The sequence below is a fragment of the Vicugna pacos genome, chromosome 15, assembly GCF_048564905.1.
Source record: "Vicugna pacos chromosome 15, VicPac4, whole genome shotgun sequence".
Classification (NCBI taxonomy): Eukaryota; Metazoa; Chordata; class Mammalia; order Artiodactyla; family Camelidae; genus Vicugna; species Vicugna pacos.
In genome coordinates this window covers 1,599,265-1,621,433 of record NC_133001.1, presented here as the reverse complement: position 1 = coordinate 1,621,433, position 22,169 = coordinate 1,599,265, and the positions used below count along the sequence as shown (strand labels likewise).

Genomic DNA, 22,169 nt, shown 5'->3' with positions numbered 1-22,169 from the left:
CTAAATCACAAATATGTTAATATGTGTATAAGAAAGGAAAGAATCCATGAGTGAGTTTTAAAGGGGCTGACAGCTTATAACAGAAGCCAAATAGTTTTCAAGTGATATATTTTAAGTGACAGGGAGGACATTTTTTAAAAAAATCTTTAGAAGATTTATATATATATACACCTAGCAGGATATGGTTGGAAATAGAATGTTCTCCCTCATGCTGAGGAGAGCACAAACATCTCTGAACTCCAAGTAAACTGGGGCTTAATAATTTAGAAAAATATATAGGAAAGGAAAATCAGTTTATGGAGCACACGCACTGACAGGTTTTTTCTCTCTTTTGTAATGTGAGTGCTTGATTTGTGGTTTGATTCAATGGGGGATCCATTTCAATGGGGAATCCACCTCAAAGATGGCTCTCTCCAACAGACACGTTGCCAGCCACTTGACAAGGTAATCAATCAGGCCACCTTCTCCCACTAAGGCACCTTTGTTTTAGAAATTTTAGTTCATTTCAGTCACTGACATTTTGGGCTCCTGGTTGGATCTTTTTCCCCACATCTTCTGGCACTTCAAATTCTGCCTCTAATGTTTTACATTCACCAACAAAGAGTGAAGTGAACAAACAACCCAATCCAAAAATGGACAGAAGACCTAAACAAGAAGCAATTCTCCAATGAAGATGTATAAATGACTAATAGGCACATGAAAAAATGTTCAATATCACTAATTATCAGAGAAACGCAAATCAGAACTACAATGAAGTATCACCTCACGCCAATCAGAATGGCTGTCCTTCAAAAATCCACAGATATCCAGAGGGAATCCTAATTCAAAAAGACACCTGCACCCCAATGTTCATAGCAGCACTATTTACAATAACCAAGACATGGAAACAACCTGAATGTCCATCAACAGATGACTGGATAAAGAAGGGGTGGTATATTTATACAATGGGATACTACTCAGCCAGGAAAAATGCCATTTGCAGCAACATGGATGTCCTTGGAGAATGTCATTCTAAGTGAAGTAAGCCAGAAAGGGAAAGAAAAATACCATATGATGTCATTCATATGTGGAATCTAAAAAAAAAAATGGCAAATGAATATATATAAAACAGAAACAGACTCACAAACGTTGAATACAGACTTGTGGTTGCCAGAGGGGAGGGGGGTGGGAAGGGATAAATTAGGAGTTTGAGATTTGCAGATGCTGGCTGGTGTATATAAAATAGATAAACAAGCATATACTGTATAGCACAGGGAAATATATTCAGTATCTTGTAACTTACGGAGAAAAGAAATGTGAAAATGAATATATGTATGTTCACATATGACTGAAGAATTCTGCTGTACTTCAGAAATTGACACAACTTATAAGCTGACTATACCTCAATTAAAAAGAGTGTGAATCCAAGGAATCCTAGGTCTCCATCCTTGCACCTAACAAGAGTAGAACCTCAGGCCCACTGCTGTGCCCTCCCCCCACCGCATCATGTGGCCCCAGGTGTGTTGTGTAATTTTCAGGTATTGTCAGTAATAAAACATTTTTTTTCGAAGTTTCCTGATGATTGCTGAAGGTTTTAATTTGTTTTTAATTTTTATTTCTTTTGAGGGGAAAGCTATTAGGTTTTTTTTAAAATTTATTTATTTATGGGGGTACATGGAATTGAACCCAGGACCTCATGCATGCTAAGCATACACTCTATCACTGAGCTATATCTTCCCCACCCCACTGAAGGGTGTTTTGCAAGCATTATAACTACTATAATCTCTGCTCCAGCCACAGTGTTAACTGTTGATAGACTGAGACCAGTATAAAACAACTTAATATGCAGGATGTGGAATCTGGAAATTTTTGGTAAGCAGGATCAGACTTAGATAATCAAGGAAAAATGGGGGCTCTCCAATTCCGAATGACAATAAAGCAGCAATTAATTTTTTTCTTCTATAGAACCTGTGAAGTACTCTAAGAGTAGAAAAGAGAAATAAGAACATGATTAATTTGCTCAAAAATTCCAAGTGGCATTTTACTGTAGTGAGAACAGAGCAGTACAATAATGTCTGATATTTATTGTTCAATTGGAAGTCAGTTTTCAGCCACCTTGATATTCTGGGCCAATTATTCAAGAAATTTACTCATGAGGTTATTTTTCTGAATTACTGTAATTTCTCTGAATTCTCTGTAATTACTGAATGATAGTATTTTTCTGTTGCCTTATGCAAGAATTATAAAGGGGTAATCAGGATGAATTTTAATTAGCAAATGTTTTGGAAGGTGCCAAGGTAAGCTCCTGATATCTTACTGCATAAATCCTTAAGTGAGAGAAAGAAAGATTGCAAGGCATTTTTTCATGATCATGGCCCGGGATCTTATGGACATTTTAATGAGTCCCATGTTTTCCATAGAGGAAATGTAATTCTTGTACCCTTCTGGGGACATGATGATGCCACATTAACAAAGTCTATTGTTTGTTTCCTAGCATAAACCATCTCATTACGGAGGAAGTAAGTCAATGAGGTTTCTCTCTTTTAAGTTAATTTTTTTAAGAAGTGGGGTCACTAGGGGTAGCTCACTTTCTTCTGATACATTACCTTGCAAGCCCCAGGACCTGGTTTAGAAAACATTTAATTTTTCCATTATTCAGGATGGATATTTTCATGTTGTACCACAAACTGCATGGACCAAGAGCAACATGTTTTAGAGCTGTTGCAGAGAGATTCATCTTCCAGAGAAGCAGCTCTGTAGCCATTGTGGTAACTTTTTAGTCATAACTGAAGACCAAATTTCATTTGTGCACCAAACTTCCAAAGATAGTTTCAACATTCTTGCATCCTCTTTCAGGTAGGGGAAGAAGATAAGGTATTATTTTTCTGGGCATGATGACATTGGTTTGGGTGGTAGTCACTGTGAAGTCAGACTTTACAACACCCTGAATACTTCCTTTTCTTGGAACCTCTCATTTGGTTCCCTAGTTTGCTTTTTCTTGAATAGCTCCTGTGCTTCTGGGAGCATAAACTGAACACTTATTTATTTATTCTCAAGACACAGGCCGCTGGAAATAGTGTGGACAAGGAAGTAATTCCGGAGGCTACAAGTCATGTTTTTGTCCTGAAACAGGTACATTGACAGGAGGCACCAGCTGCTGTCATTAGACCAGCATCTCATCTCGTCTGACTAGATTGTATGTTTTATTGCAGATAGAGCAAACTATGAAATTAAAGAAACAGACTTGTGAAGACTGGATTTCAAATTAATCTTTTCATGTTGTCTCTGATTATTCCAGAAAATTTTCTTTCTCATAAAATTGCCTTAGCTCCTTTTTTTCTTCCTTCCTTCCTTCTTTCTTTCTTTTTCCTTTTTGATGCTTAATACCTTCTCTGTTCAAAGGCAGCAACAAATGGGTTTAATGGAAGCTCTCTATATTCTTCAAAATGGAAAAAAAAAAACAGTCCCCTGACCCAAATATTTTTGCACTGACACACATTTCTGAAACATCTTGCCAAGATCTAGAGACCATCTTATTGACTTAAAAGGAAATAATATCAAGATATACATTATCTGCTCAACCAACTGGTCTTACTTTTGACTACAAATAAATTTCCAGAAATTCATTTCTATAAGATTAGCATATGTCTCACTAATTCACTTACCACTCTGCTCCCCCTTTATTTAATTGCAGTCTCAGTTTTCTTGTCTGCTCTGGAGCTGATTGACCCCATAGACAATTAAAATGCTTGTTTTTCATATCAGCATGCTACTTCCTCTCATGGTACATCCTGTAATCTCCTTATTCTGAAAGGACATTTGAGCTCAGTGTAAAATTTATTTTTGAGTGCAATTTTTCTTGTTTTTAAAAGGTACAGGTAGTTAGCTGACAGTATTTGTGACCTTTAGCCTAGAGTTATTTCTATTCTATTTGTATAAGAAAGTTGTGTTTCCTTTATTTAAAAATAAACTAATTTTTGTGTTTTGTTATTGGATGTTACAAATGAAAAAAAAAAAGAATCTACCAAAATAGAGTAGAAAGTTGAATGGTGTATAGCAACATTTGCATACCAGAAGGTATTTTAAGGAGAATAATATTTCATGGGCTCAACACTGTGATAGCACTTTGAACTCCCACCCTATAATCACACAGTGAAATAATAGATGCCAGATATTTTCAAAGAGGGGAAAAATGTGAGTGTTAGAGAAGAAGGCAAAATATGAGAGTTACAACATTTGTTGATACAGGTGGTGTTCCTGATGGGGCCAGCTGAGGAGAGGAAACTGGAGATGTGACCCTGGAACTGGAATTCTGTGAACAGGTGGGTGTGAGGTGCTGAGGGGAATGTTCAGCAAAAGCAGGGGGAGGGGTTTTATCAAAGTTTTTTTTATTACAGTCAGGCTGGACACAGTGTGATATGACAACACCCAGGAGTTTTCCATACTTAAGGTAGACGGGCTGGAGGTGCATCTTGTTCTCTGAGGGTGGCACGAATAATCAATATACTATGAAATCACCCAGAAGATGGCTGTTTGGATAGATGATTGGACTGCAAGTGACAACACTGCCTGGGTGACAAGCCAAGACACCATCGACTATGAGTATCTTATTTTTTTGTGGGTAGTACAGATAATCAATGGTTTTTAAAGGTGGTAGGTAGCTGTAGGGACACAGCATTACCTTCGAGGATGTAGAGGACCCTATCCAGTGGGATGTCCCATGTCATCATGGTGGATTGGCTCAAAACAAAGGGAACAAAAGTGCCCATGTTAGGAGATCTTTTCAGCTGCCAAATCCAAAAACTAGCTTCATACAGTGGAGCATATACCATAGTGTGCTGGGGGCACAGAAAGAAGAAATAGAATTGCAAGGGAGCATAGTCAGCATTTGTCAGGGTGCTAGAAGGGAAGGCTGGTTGTACCTTGGAAGGCACTCGTTAGGTATTGGTGGAAGGAACCATTATTAGCATGAATCATTCACTCCCAACTAGACAACCTGATTCTTTCCACGATGTGTCTGTGTATTTAAAGAAATGTGTCTTTGTTTACAAATATATTTCTACTTTAGTTAAAAACTTTAATGATGGTATTTCGCAGTGCAGATATTTTACAGTTTTGTAATAAAGGAGACATTACTTACAATATAACTTGTTAATTTGCTGGGTTTTTTTTGAAAATTTCTTTGTGAAGTAAACTTGATGAAGATGTTTCTGAAATATTTCCAAAATTATCTACTTGTTAATTTTGAATTTTTATCTTTATTATGCTATTACAGTGTTTTCTATGTTTTTAAAGGGATGTTTTATTACTATTCAGAATTAATTTTGTTAATTTATGTAAAATGTTACTTTTTTCAAGTTTTATTTTCTGGTATTTTTCTAACTTACCTGTTCTTTTGTTATTTTATCTTGTTTAAAAAGAGTAACTATAAAATTCTCATATTTTGATGCTTAGGATTTAAAAAATGATACATTTAATAATCTCCAATTGAAATTTTGGCATCTTGTTTCACCTAATTTCCTACTTACTGATGGCAGTTTTACAGCAGTAAGTTAGAGGATATAATGAGTAAGGTTTCTATTCTATACATGATCGAAGTTTTCATTAAAGCTTAATAGCTGGTCAATGACATAAACTTTGTATTACCAACATGTTTGCTTTTTCTGTGTTTGTTTTACTTGGAGTCTGAAAATCTAACAGTGACATGTCTTCATTGTGGATTATGTTATCTATATTCATAAGGCAACTGTAAGAATGATTACTTTAGCTTAAATATTAACTTTCATAGTGTTAAACTCTGAGCTTTTGAGGTTAAGAAAATTTATTGTGAGAACTTTAGGGTATTGTGTTTTTGATTTTTTCATGTCCTTTGTCTGTCTTTCTTAATAACTGTATTTTTTTCTCTCTTCATTGTTTTCTATGCAAGTTACTCAAGCATATTCCTTAATCAACTTTTTTTCACTTACTTTCTAAATATAACTTAGAAAGTAACCATTACAGATTTCCTTAATATTTTTCACATAGTTCAGCCATTCTCTCTTTTAAAATCTGCTGTTGATTTAAATCATTTGTTTTAGTAGCTGCAGGTTGTCTTAAATTCTTTGAGAGTGTGGAGGAATACTTTTTACTTTCTATATATTTACACTGTTTCTTGGAGAAATTCTCTTTCAGGTGTATGTTCTTCATCTAACTTTGTTTCTTTGAGACCTTTCCTTTTCTTATTTTTCTTTGCCTTTGATTTTTTTGTATTATAGATTTTGAAGTGCATAAACCCCAGGTTCAGTACTTTATGTTTCTTATCTATCCATCATCTTTTGGTGTAGAGAGTGATCTAGGCTTGTCTTTCCCAAATGTAATAAAATCATTTTGTATTTTATTATCTCTTTTTTCCATCTGGGTTCTGTTTTAGTTGGGTTTTTAGAATGTAAGATGGAAAATTCAATGTTGGTAATTTAAAATTTGTGTTCATCCTTTAATCATTTGGTGGGAAGATACAGAGGACATTTGGAATATTCACTCCGATACAGTCTTTTCTATTCATTTCTTCCTCTAGTGAAAGATACCTCTGCTCCGGACCATGCCCAGCTTAACTTGGCATTTAGCCTTGTCACTCATTTATGAAGATAGCTAATCTTCCCAGCTATGGAGACATCTTCTATATGGACTGCATCCCCAGCAGGATATTTTAGTGAGTATGGCTGGCTACATTTTACACTGTGTTTCTCCAAGATGAGTCATGTATAGAATGGTGTTTAGAGGGTTTCACTCTCTGTTCATGTGATTTTGTCAAATTTCAACATACCAGGCACATGATATGAGGAATATGCAATATATGCTTATAAGCATTCCACAGTTTTAGAACTATTCCTGTTTAGTATAGTACTCACTTGAAGTTTTCTGTTATGTGTGCTTGCTTAAACTAATAGTTTTAAAGGGAGAAGTGGGCATACTGCATTCAATGTCAATATTTATATCCTAAAAAATAGTTTTTTAGAACTTATTTCAAACCTTTTATGTTTAGTAATGTGTGGTATTCTTAATGAGCAATGAGGACCTTTTGCTTGCTCAGAAAATTTGCTGTTCTTAAATTGGTCCAAGATCAGTGGTTACCTATCAGTGGAATTAATTACTGTGAACTCTGCAGTGCGCCTTTGGAAGGTGCCTGCAACTGCTGCTCTTCTCTGTAAGTTCACTCATCCATGTTTACTGTGAAGCATTTCAAGGTTCAGAATGAAGGGGATGGATGGTAAACTGAAATAGCAATTGTTTACCATGCAAATAAAAAGTCAGTGATTTGGGAGTTCACCAATGAAGAGGTGGGTGGACATTTTGCAGGGTACTGACCTGCAGCGACAAAGACAGAACTACTAATAGTTAATACTGCATAGTATTTACTAAATTTTTTTTTGAGAAGGAAACATTTGCTTTAGTAAAAGATACACATTTATTTGAATAATAAACATAAAATACATGATATTTCTTACTGGGAAAGAATAGGGGGGAATGGACAAACTAATAATGAGGATATTGAAGATTGTTTCCATTTTGTAATTACAAGACTGAGGTGAAGTACATCAAAATCAAGAAGAGAGCCCTGTGTGGCCATGACTCCTGGTTACCACAGGTCCTCCTCCTCACATGAATGCTTTTGATAAAGCCACGTTCAAATACACAGCAGAATTATACACGTTTGAGACATTTCCAATTTGGGGGAAGGTTGGTAAGGTCTGATCACTCATTTATTTGATAAGATATCTACAGTCTACTAATTTTCTAGCGACGTGTTAGTTTCTCCAGGGAAAGTGAAAGTGGTGTAATAGGATGCATATAATATGGGTGGTCTGCTGAATAATTTTTGAGAAGCTAATTTGTGCTGAATACACTAATGGCTAGAGGCTGCAAAATAATATCTTATATGCCTCCTGGCTTCATGAATATCACAAGCTGTTGTGAAGAGACACATATACTACTTTGTCAAATTCAAAAATATATGAATCCACTAGCAAGGTTCCCATATAATTAAGAACAAAGATTTTTGTAGTTTGTACAGTAGTAAAGTAATATTTTTCTGAAGGAGGTTTCTTTGGTAATTGTGGGGATAAAGGAATAGCTGGTTTTTAAAAAAATAATGAAGCCGTGCTTACTAGCATCCTGAGAAGTATTGTTTCATAAATCAGATACAATGCCCTCACGGGAAATAAAACAACCCCTTAATGACTTGCTTCCAAAACTGGGATCACATTTTGTACCCAGACTTTGAGCTGATGATGAAAATGCAAATGATTACAGAAAAAAGAAATCTAAAATTGCATAGGTCGCACTTCACTTCCTAAAAACTGCTTTAGGAGCCTGCAAGACCCTGGGTCTCTGGAAGAAAGGAACACGCAGACACTTTTAAAAAGCACACAAACGCTGAGGGAAGAAGAAAGAGTATAGAATTAACTGGAGCATGAGATTGGTCATAAGAAACAGATCCAAGTGTTGCCTTAAACACTTACTAAATATGTATATGCTTTTGAGTCATATAAGCTCTGAGGAGTTGATTTTTAATGAATACCAATTGCATCTGGTATATTTCAAAAATGTAAACTTAAAACTAATTTCCACTCTTTTGGTGTGATGAATGATTTTACTCAAACCCTGTTACTGAAAATTGCTTTAATAAACCTCAGGGTTTTTTTTTTTTTTACATTTTTTATTGATTCATAATCATTTTACAGTGTTGTGTCAAATTCCAGTGTTCAGCACAATTTTTCAGTCATTCATGGACATATACACACTCATTGTCACATTTTTTTCTCTGTGATTTATCATAACATTTTGTGTATATTTCCCTGTGCTATACAGTGTAATCTTGTTTATCTATTCTACAATTTTGAAATCCCAGTCTATCCCTTCCCACCCTCTACCCCCCCGTAACCACAAGTCTGTATTCTCTGTCCATGAGTCTATTTCTGTCCTGTATTTATGCTTTGTTTTTGTTTGCTTTTGTTTTTTAGATTCCACATATGAGCGATCTCATATGGTATTTTTCTTTCTCTTTCTGGCTTACTTCACTTAGAATGACCTTCTCTAGGATCATCCATGTTGTTGCAAATGGCATTATGTTGTCGGTTTTTATGGCTGAGTAGTATTACAGGAATACACCTGCACCCCAATGTTCATAGCAGCACTATTTACAATAGCCAAAACATGGAAACAACCTAAATGTCCATCAACAGGTGACTGGATAAAGAAGATGTGGTATATACCTCAGGGGGTTTTTTTCTCTAAAATTAACTAAGTTTCTCCCTTCCTCTGACTAGAAGGACATCAACATAAAGGGGGAAAATGTAGTTGGATGGAAATGTTGGTATAATTTATTTCCTACAACAGATTATAGTGCCTATTTTTTAACAGTTTTATTGAGGTATAACTGATATATAAAAATGCACAGTTTCTTTAATGTATGCAATGCAATGAGTTTGGACATATGTATGCAGCCATGATAACCCCCATCACAATCTAGGTAATAAATTTATTCCTCAGGTCCAAAAGCTTCTATATGTTCTTTTGCTTTTTGTGTGAATGTGTGGCCAAGAAAAGTTAACATGATATGTACTCTTTTAACAAATGTTAAGTTCACAATACAATATTTGTTAACTATAAGCAGTATGTTGGACAGCAGCTCTCTCAAACTTAATCACCTTGTATAGCTGCAATTTTAGAACCATGGAACAACTCCCTATTTCTCCCTCTTCCTGCCCCCTGGCTATCACTGTTTTATTTTCTGTTTCTATGTTTAACTATTTTACATACCTCTTAGAAGATTTTGTCCTTTTTGTGTCTGGCCTATTTTACTTAGTGTAATGTCCTCAAGGTACATCCATGGTGTTGTGCATTGCAGGATTCATTTCCTTTTTAAGGCTGAATAATTTTTTAATCAAGTCTAATAATAGTTCATCACTTAAGATTGAATAATATACCACACCTTTATTTATTCAACCACAGATGGACCCTTAAGTGGCTATTGTGAGTAATGCTGCAGTGAACACAGGAATGAAGCTTTCACTTCAAGATCCCGATTTCAGTTCTTTTGGATGTTTCCCCAGAAGTGGGCTTGTTGGGTCATATGATAGTTCTATAGAACTATTATTCTGTCTTTTATAATGGCTGCACCCTCTTTACAATCCCACCAACGCTGTATAAGTGTTCTAATCTCTCCACAACTTCTCCAACATATGTTACTTTTTGGTTTTTGATCAGTCATCCTAACAGGTATGAGGTGGTGCCTCATTGTGGTTTTTGTTTGTATGACCCCGGTGATGACCGATGCTGAGCACTTTTTCATAAGCCTGTTATGTCTTGTTTGGAGAAATGTCTACGCAAGTCCTTTGCCCACTTTTTAACTGGGTTATCTGTTTTGTTGTTGTTGTTGTTGACTTATTTGAATCCCTTACGTATTCTGGATATTAACCCCTTATTGGATATATGATTTTATATATTTTCTCCCATTCTCCAGATGTTTGCTTTCCTTGCACGTGGTTTGGTGTTATATCCATGAAATCGTTGCCAAGACCAATGCCAGGAAGCTTTTCCTTCAGTTTTTTTCTAAGAGTTTTTAGTTTCAGATTATACCTTGAAGTCTTCAATCCATTTTTAGTTGATTTGTGTGTATGGTGTAAGTTAGGGGTCCAATTTTATTCTTTTCCATGTGGATATTCAGTTTTCCCAACACTGTTTATTGAAGAGGCTTCTTCCCCCATTGTGTTTTCTCAGTGCTTTTTGTTATTTCAAGGTCAGTTGGCCGTATGTATGTGTTCATCTCTGGGTGCTCTATTCTGCTCCATTGATCTAGATGTCTCTTTATGCCAGTATTGTACTGCTTTGATTACTATAGCTTGATGATTTTTAAAATAATATCTGTTCTTCTGTGCTTTGCACAGCATCAGAAAACAGCTAAGACATTAAGGGAGCATTGCCTTTATTTAGAATGTGCATGATAGACAGATTGAGTTCACTAGATGTAACGACATAGCTTCGAATCATTTAACATATAATACTTTTGGGGGAGATGACATTGTCACTCACTTGACCTTATGTAATACATCATCTTTCTCAGCTATGACTCAGCTTTCTGGAACGTACTTTGCATATGGGGATGGTGAGGAGTACCAATGAGGGCAACGTAACAGGTTTTATCCTGTTGGGGTTTTCTGATTATCCTCAGTTACAGAAGGTTCTATTTGTGGTCATCTTGATCTTGTATTTACTAACCATTTTGGGGAACACCACCATCATTCTGATATCTCGTCTAGAACCCAAGCTTCATACACCAATGTATTTCTTTCTTTCTCACCTCTCCTTCCTGGACCTCTGCTTTACCAGCAGCGTTATTCCACAGCTCCTGGTAAACTTGTGGGATCCCATGAAAACCATCACCTATGTCGGCTGTGTGGTTCAGCTCTGCGTTTCTCTTGCCCTTGGATCTACTGAGTGTGTCCTCCTGGCTGTGATGTCGTACGATCACTACGTGGCCATCTGCCGCCCCCTTCACTACACTCTGTTAATGCATCCCCATCTCTGCATGACCCTGACGTCTTTGTCATGGCTTAGTGGGGTAGCCACCACCCTGGTCCAGTCCACACTCACCCTGCAGCTACCTTTCTGTGGGCATCACCAAGTGGATCATTTTATCTGTGAGGTTCCTGTACTTATGAAGTTGGCTTGTGTGGACACAACTTTCAACGAAGCTGAGCTCTTTGTGGCCAGTATCCTTTTCCTTATAGTGCCTATCTCCTTGATCCTGGTCTCTTATGGCTACATTGCCCAGGCAGTTTTGAAGATCAGGTCAGCTACTGGAAGAAAGAAAGTGTTTGGAACCTGCTCCTCCCATGTGATGGTTGTCATCATTTTCTATGGAACCATAATGTTCATGTACCTTCAGTCAGCCAAGAGTACATACAAGGACCAGGGAAAGTTTGTCTCCCTCTTTTACACTGTGGTGACTCCCATGCTCAACCCTCTTATCTATACTCTGAGGAACAAAGAGGTTAAGGGGGCACTAGGGAAGTTTCTATGGAAGATTCTGCTGGTAAACCTTACATGATTGTCAAAAAATGTTAATTTCTCCCTTTATGTCTGTTAATATTACTTTATGTATTTAGGTGCTCCTATGTTGGCAACATAAATATTTATGAATTTTTTTTTTTCAGTTTGACCTCTTTATCATTATGCAATGCCATTCTTTGTCTTTTGCTATGGTCTATTTTAAAGTCTACTTTTTCTGATACGAGTATTGCTACCCAGGCTTTCTTTTCATTTGCATTTGCATGGAATAAATTTTTATATTCTTTCTCTTTCAATCTGTGTGTGTATTTAGATTTGAATGTCCATTTACATTTAAAGTGAGTATTGATAAGTGCCATTTTGTTACTTGCTTTCTGTGTGTGCTTGTTTTAAGTTTTTTTAAAAAATATTTATTGAATGAAATATTCATTAAATTCTTTAATGCTTTAAATTGTCAAAAGTTTCACAAACATGATTTTGTAAAATTCCATAATAACCCATTTTCACCCTCTATCCCTATATTGCCCTGCCCCCTTCCCTCTCCCCACTGGTAAACACTAATTTCTTCTCTGTATCTGTGAGTCTGCCTCTTTTTGTGGTATGCACACATTCTTTTTAAATGCAAAGGGAACAATCTCCAGGATAGATCACATACTCAATCACAAAACAATCCTCAGCAAATTTAAAGGATAGAAATTATGAAAGCACTTTTTCTGAATACAATGCTATGAAACAAGAAATCAGCTACAGAAAAAAATGGGAAAAATACAAATGCATGGAGACAAAACAACATGGTATTAAAAAGAACTAATGGGTAAATGATGAAATCAAAGAAAAATCAGAAAATACTGCAAAAGAAATGAAAATGGAAACATAACTTTCCCAAATCTATGGGATGGAATAAAACAATTTTAAGATGGAGTTCATAGTGATACAGGCCTTCCTCAAGAAATCATTAAAACTCCAGGGTCATGAGAATGGTTTGCAAATCAATCAGTGTGATATACCACATTAACAAAAGAAAGGGTAAAAATTACATGATCATGTCAATAGATGCAGAAAAAGCATTTGACAAATTTCAACATCCTCCATGAGAAAACCTCTCATCTAAGTGTGTACAGAGGGAGCATAACTCAACATAACAAAGGCCATTTATGACAAACTCACAGCCAGCATCAGACTCAATGGTTAAAAGCTGAAGGCCTTCCCATAAATTCAGGAACAAGACAAGTATGTCCATCCTTGCCATTCTATTTAACATAGCCTTGGAAGTCCTAGCCACAGCAGTCAAAAAAGGAAAATAAATAAAAGGTGTCCAAATTGGAAAGGAAGAGGTAAATTGTGACTCTTTGCAGTGACATAGTACTTTATAAAGAAAACCCTAAAGCCTTCACCACAAACCTATTAGAACTAATAAATGAAGTCAGCAAGTTTGCAGGGCACAAGATGAACATTCAGAAATCTGTTCCATGTCTATACACTAATAATAAAATTTCAGAAAAAATATTAGAAAAAGAAAGTTAAAGACAGTCCTATTTAATATTGCATGGAAAGAATAAAATATCTAAAAATAAAGTGTAGTATGAAGGTAAAAGACCTATACTCTGAAAACTATAAAACACTGATGAAGAAATTTAAGATGATACAAAGAAATGGAAAGATATCCCATGTTCTTGGATTGGAAGAGTCAATATTGTTAAAATGGTCCTACTACCCGAAGCAATCTACAGTTTCAATACAATTCCTATCAAAATAAGCATGACATTTTTCACAGATAACCCTAAAATTTGTACAAAACCACACAAGACCCTGAATTGCAAAGCTATCTTAAGAAAAAAGGAAAGTTGGAAGTACAACCTCCCCAGACTTCAGACTGTATGGCAAAGCTACTATAATCAAAACAGCATGGTACTGGCACAAAAACAGATACACAGATCAATGAACAGAATAGAGTTCTGAAATAAATTCATGCACCTATGGTCAGTTAGTAAAAGACAAAGTAGGCAAGAATATATAATGTTGAAATGACAGTCTCTTGAACAAGTGGTGCTGGGAGAACTGGACAGGTATGTGTAAAGCAGTGAAATTAGAACATTCCTTCACACCGTAAACAAAAAGAAATGCAAAATGGTTTGAAGACCTAAATGTAACTCTGAAAACCATAAAACTCCTAGAAGAAAACGTAGCCAGAACACTCACTGATGTAAACTGTAGCAGTATTTTTCTGGATCTGTCTCCTAAGGAAAATGAAATAAAAGCAAAAATAAACAAATGGGGCTAAATTTAACTTAAATGCTTTTCCACAGCAAAGGAAGCCATCAACAAAATGAAAGACAACTTACGGAATGGGAGAAAAAAACTTGCAATGGTGTGATCAACAAGAAGTTAATATCCAAAATATATAAACAGCTTATACAACTCGATATCAAATTAAAAAAGACCTAGATAACCCAATCAATAAATGGGCAGAATATCTGAATAGGGATTTTTACAAAGGAGACATACGGATGGTTAACATGTGCATGAAAAGATGCTCAACACTGCTAATTATTAGAGAAATGCAAATCAAAAATACAATTGCAAAAGCTGGACAGTTGGAAAGGATGTGGAGAAAAGACAGTTGGAAAGGATGTGGAGAAGGGAAACCCTAGTACACTGTTAGTGGGAATGTTGGTGCAACCATTATGGAAAACAGTATGGAGTTTCCTCAAAAACTAAAAATGGACCATACGATTCAGCAATTCCACTCCTGCATATAATCTGGGAAGAAGAACTCATTTGAAAAGATACATGTTCCCCAATGTTTACAGCAGGACTGTTTACAGTAGCTAAGACACAGAAGTAATCCAAGGTCCCATCAACAGATGAATAACAACGAGAATGTGGCAATATATACAATGGAATACTACTTAACCTTAGGAAAAAAATGAAATTTTGCCAATTGCAACAACACAGATGGACCTGGAGCATATTATGCTTGTGAAATATTTCAGACAAATATGGTATGTTATCACTTATATGTGGAGTCTAAAAAATAAAACAAAAATGAACATAACAAAAGAGGAAGAGGGTCACAGATACAGAGTGAGTGGTTAAATAGTGGCTACCAGTGGAGAGACAGAAAGAGAGAGGGGCAAGATAGATTTACGTTTTATGAGCTACAAACTACTATGTATAAATTAAATAAACTCGAAGTATATTTTGTATAGCACAGAGAATATAGACAACATTTTATAGTAACTTTAAATGGAGTACAATCTATAAAAACTCTGAATCACTCTGTTGTATACCTGAAACTAATATGATACTGTAATTACTATATTCCAGTTAAAAATAAATTTTTAAAAATATTAAGAGAAAAAAGTGAGATTGCAAAGAAAATAGTAAATCCAGATATTTCATCAGATCACTTTAATTTTAAAGTTACTTTCCACTATCAGGGGAGGACACTCATAGAGTAAGTTAATGGTGCATGGAATCCAACATATAGGAGGAAGGATTAGCTTTAAAGAGAATAAGGGTGGTCTTCTCTCTTGTAACTGGAATGAAGGAGGAAGGGTCCAACAGAAGTAGGCTGTTTCTGACTCACAGACATAGAATACAGACTTGTGGTTGCCAGTGGGTAGGGAGGTGGGAAGGGATAAACTGGGAGTTAGAGATTTGCAGATACTGACTGGTATATATAAAATAGATAAACTAGTTTATAGTGTAAAGCACAAGGGAATATATCCAGTATCTGTAGTAGCTTACAGTGAAAAAGAATATGAAAATGAATATATGTATATCCATGTACGACATTGTGCTGTACACCAGAAATTGACACGACATTGTAAACTGACTATACCTGAATTAAAAAAAAAAAGAAGTAGGATGTTTTTATCTGTTCATTTATTTTATGTGGGGAAAGTTTGATGGCTCCTGTTTTATTAAGAAAATATAAGGTCTCAAAATAATATTAAAGGAAGAAAGGAGAACTTCACACTTGGGAAGTATGTGTATTCATTTTCCCTGGATGATCCCCAGAAGCTAGTCAGTTCCTTAGCTAATTCCCTGCTGAGGACACAGGTTTTCCCCAGAACATTTTTAATTGTAAAGAAATCATGACCTTTTCATGACATTGCCAACTTCCCCATTTCAGGATCCTCTTCTGCCAGAATTCTCATTACCACTAGCAGTTCCCTCAGGGTTTGCTCCTGTTTGAAATATGACTCTTCAATGTACATTGTTTTGAAGCCAGTCATCTTGTTGGTCAGGGTCGAGTTAGACATGGAAACACCAAACTAGAAATATTCTATGATTTTCTCCTAAAGATGTGAGAAATTTGAACAAAAGGAAATAGCCCTGATGGTAAGTATGAATTGTCTATTCAGCCTTGATTGAATACACTTGGGTCTTGAAGGGATTTATAAAAGTTAATGGGACGAAACTTGTAGTTTCTATCACTGCTGGATTTGTTCTATTATTAAAATAATAATGATGTTTGATGAGACAGGTAAACTATCTGAACTTCAGGTTTTGCCTATCAAATAAGGCAATAAAACAATTTCTTACTATTCTTCCTATGTACAAATTAGTGCCATGGACTTGTTTAGAATAGCTGACTGAAATTTTTGAGTTAACTTCTTTTTTAAGCACGCTGTAGATGATGATGATGATGAAAATGATAGGGAGATGATAGATAGATAAGTAGATAGATAAACACACACTCAATTCCACTTCCATACAATTCCACCGCTCAGTGAGAGCACTTCAGTTCACAGTGACTCAACTTTCTGTATCATGAGAAATACGATAAAGAAGGCTTCATTAAGTAGTGCATCATTGCAAGCCTTTGACCTCTGGAGCTCTCTACCAGTTCAGAAAAATAATGCAAGTGCAATTTAATGACTATAACTGAGGGTTTGCGTTATTGGTGGGATTTCATTGAGGAGAAATGAAATGTATTCTAGAGAACCATTCTTTTCTTGACTCTGTTGACTTTATGGTCTCATTTTGGTGTTTCCTTATAGGATGTGATTGTATTATACTGAAACTTGAGGGTCAGCAAGAATCAGAATCTTCTTGGGTAGGGGATACTTGGTTACACATTAGACCAGACCATTTACTGCTGAGGAGGGCAACTTCCAATCTAGTTTTAAAACACCTAAACAGATACTGAGAAATCTGTAACCACTGGTCTTGTATTTTCACCAACAGACAGTGTTGCCATGGAGGAATCGAGCATACGGACAAAATGCTAGATCAGACAAACATCTGTCTTACATTGGATTTCTCCAAATTGAGAGAGGAGAGGATTGCAATTTTTCAGGCTGTTCCAGTGCTTTGTACAGGCTGGTGGTTGAGGTGGCAAACAAGGGCTGAGTGGCACAATAGCACAGGCAGCATAGGAGTTGATTCCTGGTTAAAAATCTATGTATTACTTTCAAGCCTGATTGCAGGCAATTAAAAAGACTTTGCCTGACAGGCTTCATGAGGGGAAGCCGCTACCCCTCCATCAGACTTGCTGCACAGCCAATGCACTGTAGTCTCTGAAAGATTGCCGTCGGAGACTCAGGTCCCTCTGGTTGGTCACGTTCTTCCCCACATTGGTATTTCTATCCTAAGCATCTTCATTTCCTAGGTCTGTTTGTCTGAAGCTTTGGGAAGAGGTGCTTCTGCTGAGACCTCCTTGTTGAGGGAGAAGGGGAAAACTTTAAAACAGCTTCTTCCACTCTGATTCAGTCCTCCACTTTCCCACACCGAGCACTTTCCTTCTTTCCCTTCCCTTGGTTCCAACATCATAAAACTACAGGAGCTATTTGTTCAGGGTACCACCAACAGTGATGGGATTTCCACGCCTATTCTTTCTTTACCTCCCCTCCCGCCTGTGCAGGGTTCCATAAGAGGACAAGCAACAGGAGGGAGTAGGTGCTTTCTCCAGCTTTAGGCTTTTGTTTACACCATCACAGTAAGGGATTACAGGCTTCAGTGTAACTTTTGTTTTGGTTCATTGTTGCTTTAATTGGCTGCTTCTACAAATGCAGTTCAGCTCCACCCCCCACCCCCACTCAGTTTATCTGACCATAGGTTTTGTTTTTTTTTTCTTATATTTGCTATAGGGAAAATTATTTTTTAAAAAGTTTGTGGGAAATAGGACACCTGAAAATGCATTCACTTCTTCATCAAGCTGTTATCAATTATTATACATCAGGCATCATAAAAATTACACAAAATATCAGTAAAACATGACCCTTCAGTTTAAGAAGCAGCTTATGGTTTGGTAGAAATACACAGAAGTAAAAATTAGGTCAGTCGTGTCTTATAGTTTCTATGATAGAAATAGGTTTAGGATGTAGCAGTGACACAAAATAAATCTTGCCAGACTGGAGACTGGAGTTATGTCAGGGTCAAAACGGAGATTGTATGTAAGTGGCAAGTACTGAGTTTTGAAGATTGTGTAGATGATTTCCAGGTGATGGGTGCTGGAGAGAATATCCTTGTAGAGGGATCAGTATAAGAAAAAGCCTGACTAAGTGAAAGGGCAGTTAGGAGACTGCAAACTGCTCAGCATGGTGGGACAAGACATCAGGCTTCTAGGGGTGGAGGCAGGGGTTAGGAAGGACATGGATCAGCAGAATAAGGACCTTGAATTCTTTGCTTGTGGTCTTCATCCTGTTGGCTGCTTCCTGCTTTGTTTAAATGAGAATTAGAGATCATGACACTCACTACCTCATTTCTCAGTTTTTTGTATTTCCCTGTCATTTATCTTTTCTTCTTCCTCCTTCTCCTCTTCTGTCCCCCTCCTCCTCCTTTTTTCTACCCAATCAGTTCTATACAGATATCTTAAAACAGACTTACTCAAAACCATCAATATTTCTAGACTCTTAGCCTTGATTTCAAAGTCCTTCACAATCTCAACTACATAGTACTTCACAATCTTTATTATTTCTTTCACTCACACAGTAACTTAATTGTTATTTTAAGAAAACACAAGGAGAGTCCCACTTTTAAATTTCTCACACAATTTGGTACAGCTTCAAACCTCTTTCTTAATTGTTGATTTATGTCTTTGTTGAAAATCTCAGCTTGCTTTCTGCCTACTTCTTGTATTATTACCTAATTTTTCCCCATTTTTTTTTATTCCTGTTTCATGGTTAGTGTAATAATTCTCAATTCAGGATACAAATAGGCATTAGACATTTCTAAAAAAGACAGCATGAACTGATGGTTCAAAACCATTCCCGCTATACCTCCTTTGGAAGGGAGGAAAGGACATCTAGCTCAGGGTGTATAAATAAGCACACTAGATACAATGCCCTTACTTGAATCCTATACTAAAATGTTACAATCTGTCAGGAAGAAAAACGCTGGCCAAAGACATGGGGGGAAGGGTGGCATGAAACATGTTTTGAATTGGGAGTCTTTGTAAGTTGGGCACAAATGTATCAGAATGGGAAATACAGCCCGTCCTTTTACAGTTTTCTAATTCTGAAAGCAAAGCATGGTATAATCCTACTCTTCATTTATCTTCCTGCTACTGAGTCCAAACTCATTCTGCTCGCCGCACAACAGGCCAGTAGATCAGGAGGCGAGGTGCTGGGGCAAGGAGTAACGACTTTATTCAGAAAGCAGGAAGACAGAGAGGAAGGCAGACTATCATCTTGGAGAACCATCTTTCTCAAGCCAGAATTCAGGCTCCTTTTATACTAAAAAGGGGAAGGAGTGTGATTGGTTGGTGCAAACTTCTTGCTGTAGGAATTCTTTGTTCCTGTAGCTGTCCACGTAGGTCAGGTCATGGTGCCCCTGCAAAACCTCTAACAAAACAAATGTTGTTTTCTGTTCTGCAACTTGTCATCTTTATAAAGACGCAAAAGTGTTAACATCCTTCAAGGTCAGGTGGCGTTTCATTGTCTGCCAAACAAAGTATTTTATCTTGCTCAATGATTTCTATAATTTGGCTCCAAATGCTTTTTTCTAGGCAAACTTTGTCACCTTTCTCCTTATAAAGGCAAGTGAATTCTGACCTCGTATTTTCTTCACCTTTCACTTAAGTCTTTTTCATTTCTGTGTATAATCTGTTTTACATTTTTATCATGTTGAAAGTTAAGGAGCTTTTAAATGATTATCTAAGAACTATTTCAGATTGATTTTATACTTATGAAGTTACCATAATATGTATTTAGTTCTTTATTAATAACATATATTCTCTCGTGTATATTTTTGTCTTGAATATTAAGAAATTTCAGCTTGTTTAAATAATGTTGCATTAAAGTATAGTTATAAAAAATTTTTTTGTCAGTTCATTGAGTCTTCATATTTCAAAATAATCTTTCTCATCTCTTATTTTGCAAAATTTATTTGAAAATTATTTACTTACATCATACTTTTCAGTTTTATTTTTAAATTTAAATTATTTATCACCTAACTATTCAATTTTGTTTTGTCTCTGTAGATAAACCTATGACTACCTTACCTTTCTCTGTTGAGGCAGTCAGCGCACAGAGATAAGAGTTTAAGAATATTTGTATATAGGGGGAAGATGAGAAATTTTCCATTCTCATTTGTGCCTATGATAAAACCTGAATACCTTATTTCGTATGCAGATTTCTGTCAACGTTAAAAACCATGGAGGTGCTGTTCACTTTAAGAGGCACATAATTTCAGTAGTAAGTCCTTACACATTTCTTGATATACATACACATGTCTTCTTTGTGTGACTTTAATAGTCAGTTTCCAGATAACTTCAAAGTTGAAAGCATTTATGAATTTAAAGAAGAGTCATTGGACTGGAATGAAGTAACACGGATTAATGCTCCAAGTCAGAAACACTTTAGGCGTAAAATAGTAATAGGTTGGTTAAGTCAGTCTCCATGATCCTTTCAGCTCATGCATGCTGTGATTCTAAGGTCAGCTGTTTCAAATGTATCTGGTCTCACTCCTCTTACAGCAGGTACAGTTCCTTCTAGAGGGATGGAAAAAGCCAATGAGAGTTCCCTGATGGGTTTTGTCCTTCTAGGCTTCTCAGACCACCCTCGCCTGGAGGCTGTGCTCTTTATATTTGTCCTTTTCTTCTACCTCGTGTCCCTTGTGGGAAATTTCACCATCATCATCATCTCATACCTGGATCCCCCTCTTCATACCCCAATGTACTTCTTCCTCAGCAACCTCTCCCTGCTGGACCTCTGCTTCACTACTAGCCTTGCACCTCAGACCCTAGTTAACCTGCGAGGACCAGAGAAAACAATCACTTATGGTGGTTGTGTGGTACAGCTGTATATTTCCCTAGCACTGGGCTCCACCGAGTGTATCCTCCTGGCTGTGATGGCCTTGGATCGCTACATTGCTGTCTGCAAACCCCTCCACTATGTGGTCATCATGAACCCACGGCTATGCCAGCAGCTGGCCACCATCTCCTGGCTCAGTGGTTTGGCCAATTCCCTGATCCATGCTACCTTTACCTTCCAGTTGCCTTTTTGTGGCAACCACACACTGGATCATTTTATTTGTGAAGTACCAGCTCTCCTCAAGTTGGCTTGTGTGGACACCACCACCAATGAGTTGGTTCTCTTTGTTGTTAGTGTCCTGTTTCTCTTACTTCCCCCCACATTCATCCTTATCTCCTATGGCTTCATAACTCAAGCAGTGCTGAGGATCAAGTCAGTGGAGGCAAGACGCAAAGCCTTCAGCACCTGCTCCTCCCACCTTACAGTGGTGATCATTTTTTATGGCACCATAATTTACATGTACCTGCAACCAAGTAGCAGTTATGCCCAGGACCAAGGCAAGTTCATCTCCCTTTTCTACACCATGGTGACCCCCACCTTAAATCCTATTATCTACACTTTAAGGAACAAGGATGTGAAAGAATCTGTGAAGAAACTTCTCTCAGGAAAACTGTGCTCCCTTTGGATGTGATGTACAAGAAGTCATGTGGTTGCCCAGTTTCTATTTAGCCAAACCAATTTTCTCAATTTTATACCGATTAAGTTAGTTTACTTGTTTTAACTGTGTAAAAGCTATCCCCCTCTTTTATGTGTAAACAAACAAAACGTATATATGTTCACTTAACTTCAGAGCTTGAGCCATGGGAAAGAGCTGTTCATGGGTATAAATTGCGATTATCACCAAAGTTCATATTTTGCTTCTAATACTTATTCTCAAGG

The 22,169-nt window shown here is 36.7% G+C and overlaps 2 protein-coding genes across 2 annotated transcripts; both read left to right on the top strand.

The window, feature by feature from the left end:
* The first annotated feature begins 11,113 nt into the window (after positions 1-11,113).
* LOC140685833 (olfactory receptor 2G2-like) lies at positions 11,114-12,067 on the top strand. The gene has a single exon (XM_072938308.1). The coding sequence runs from the start codon at positions 11,114-11,116 to the stop codon at positions 12,065-12,067; it is 954 nt and encodes a 317-aa protein (XP_072794409.1).
* An 8,900-nt stretch (positions 12,068-20,967) lies between these two features.
* Positions 20,968-21,921, top strand: LOC102543054 (olfactory receptor 2G3). Its single transcript, XM_072938307.1, has one exon. The coding sequence runs from the start codon at positions 20,977-20,979 to the stop codon at positions 21,919-21,921; it is 945 nt and encodes a 314-aa protein (XP_072794408.1). The 5' UTR covers positions 20,968-20,976.
* The last annotated feature ends 248 nt before the right edge of the window (positions 21,922-22,169 follow it).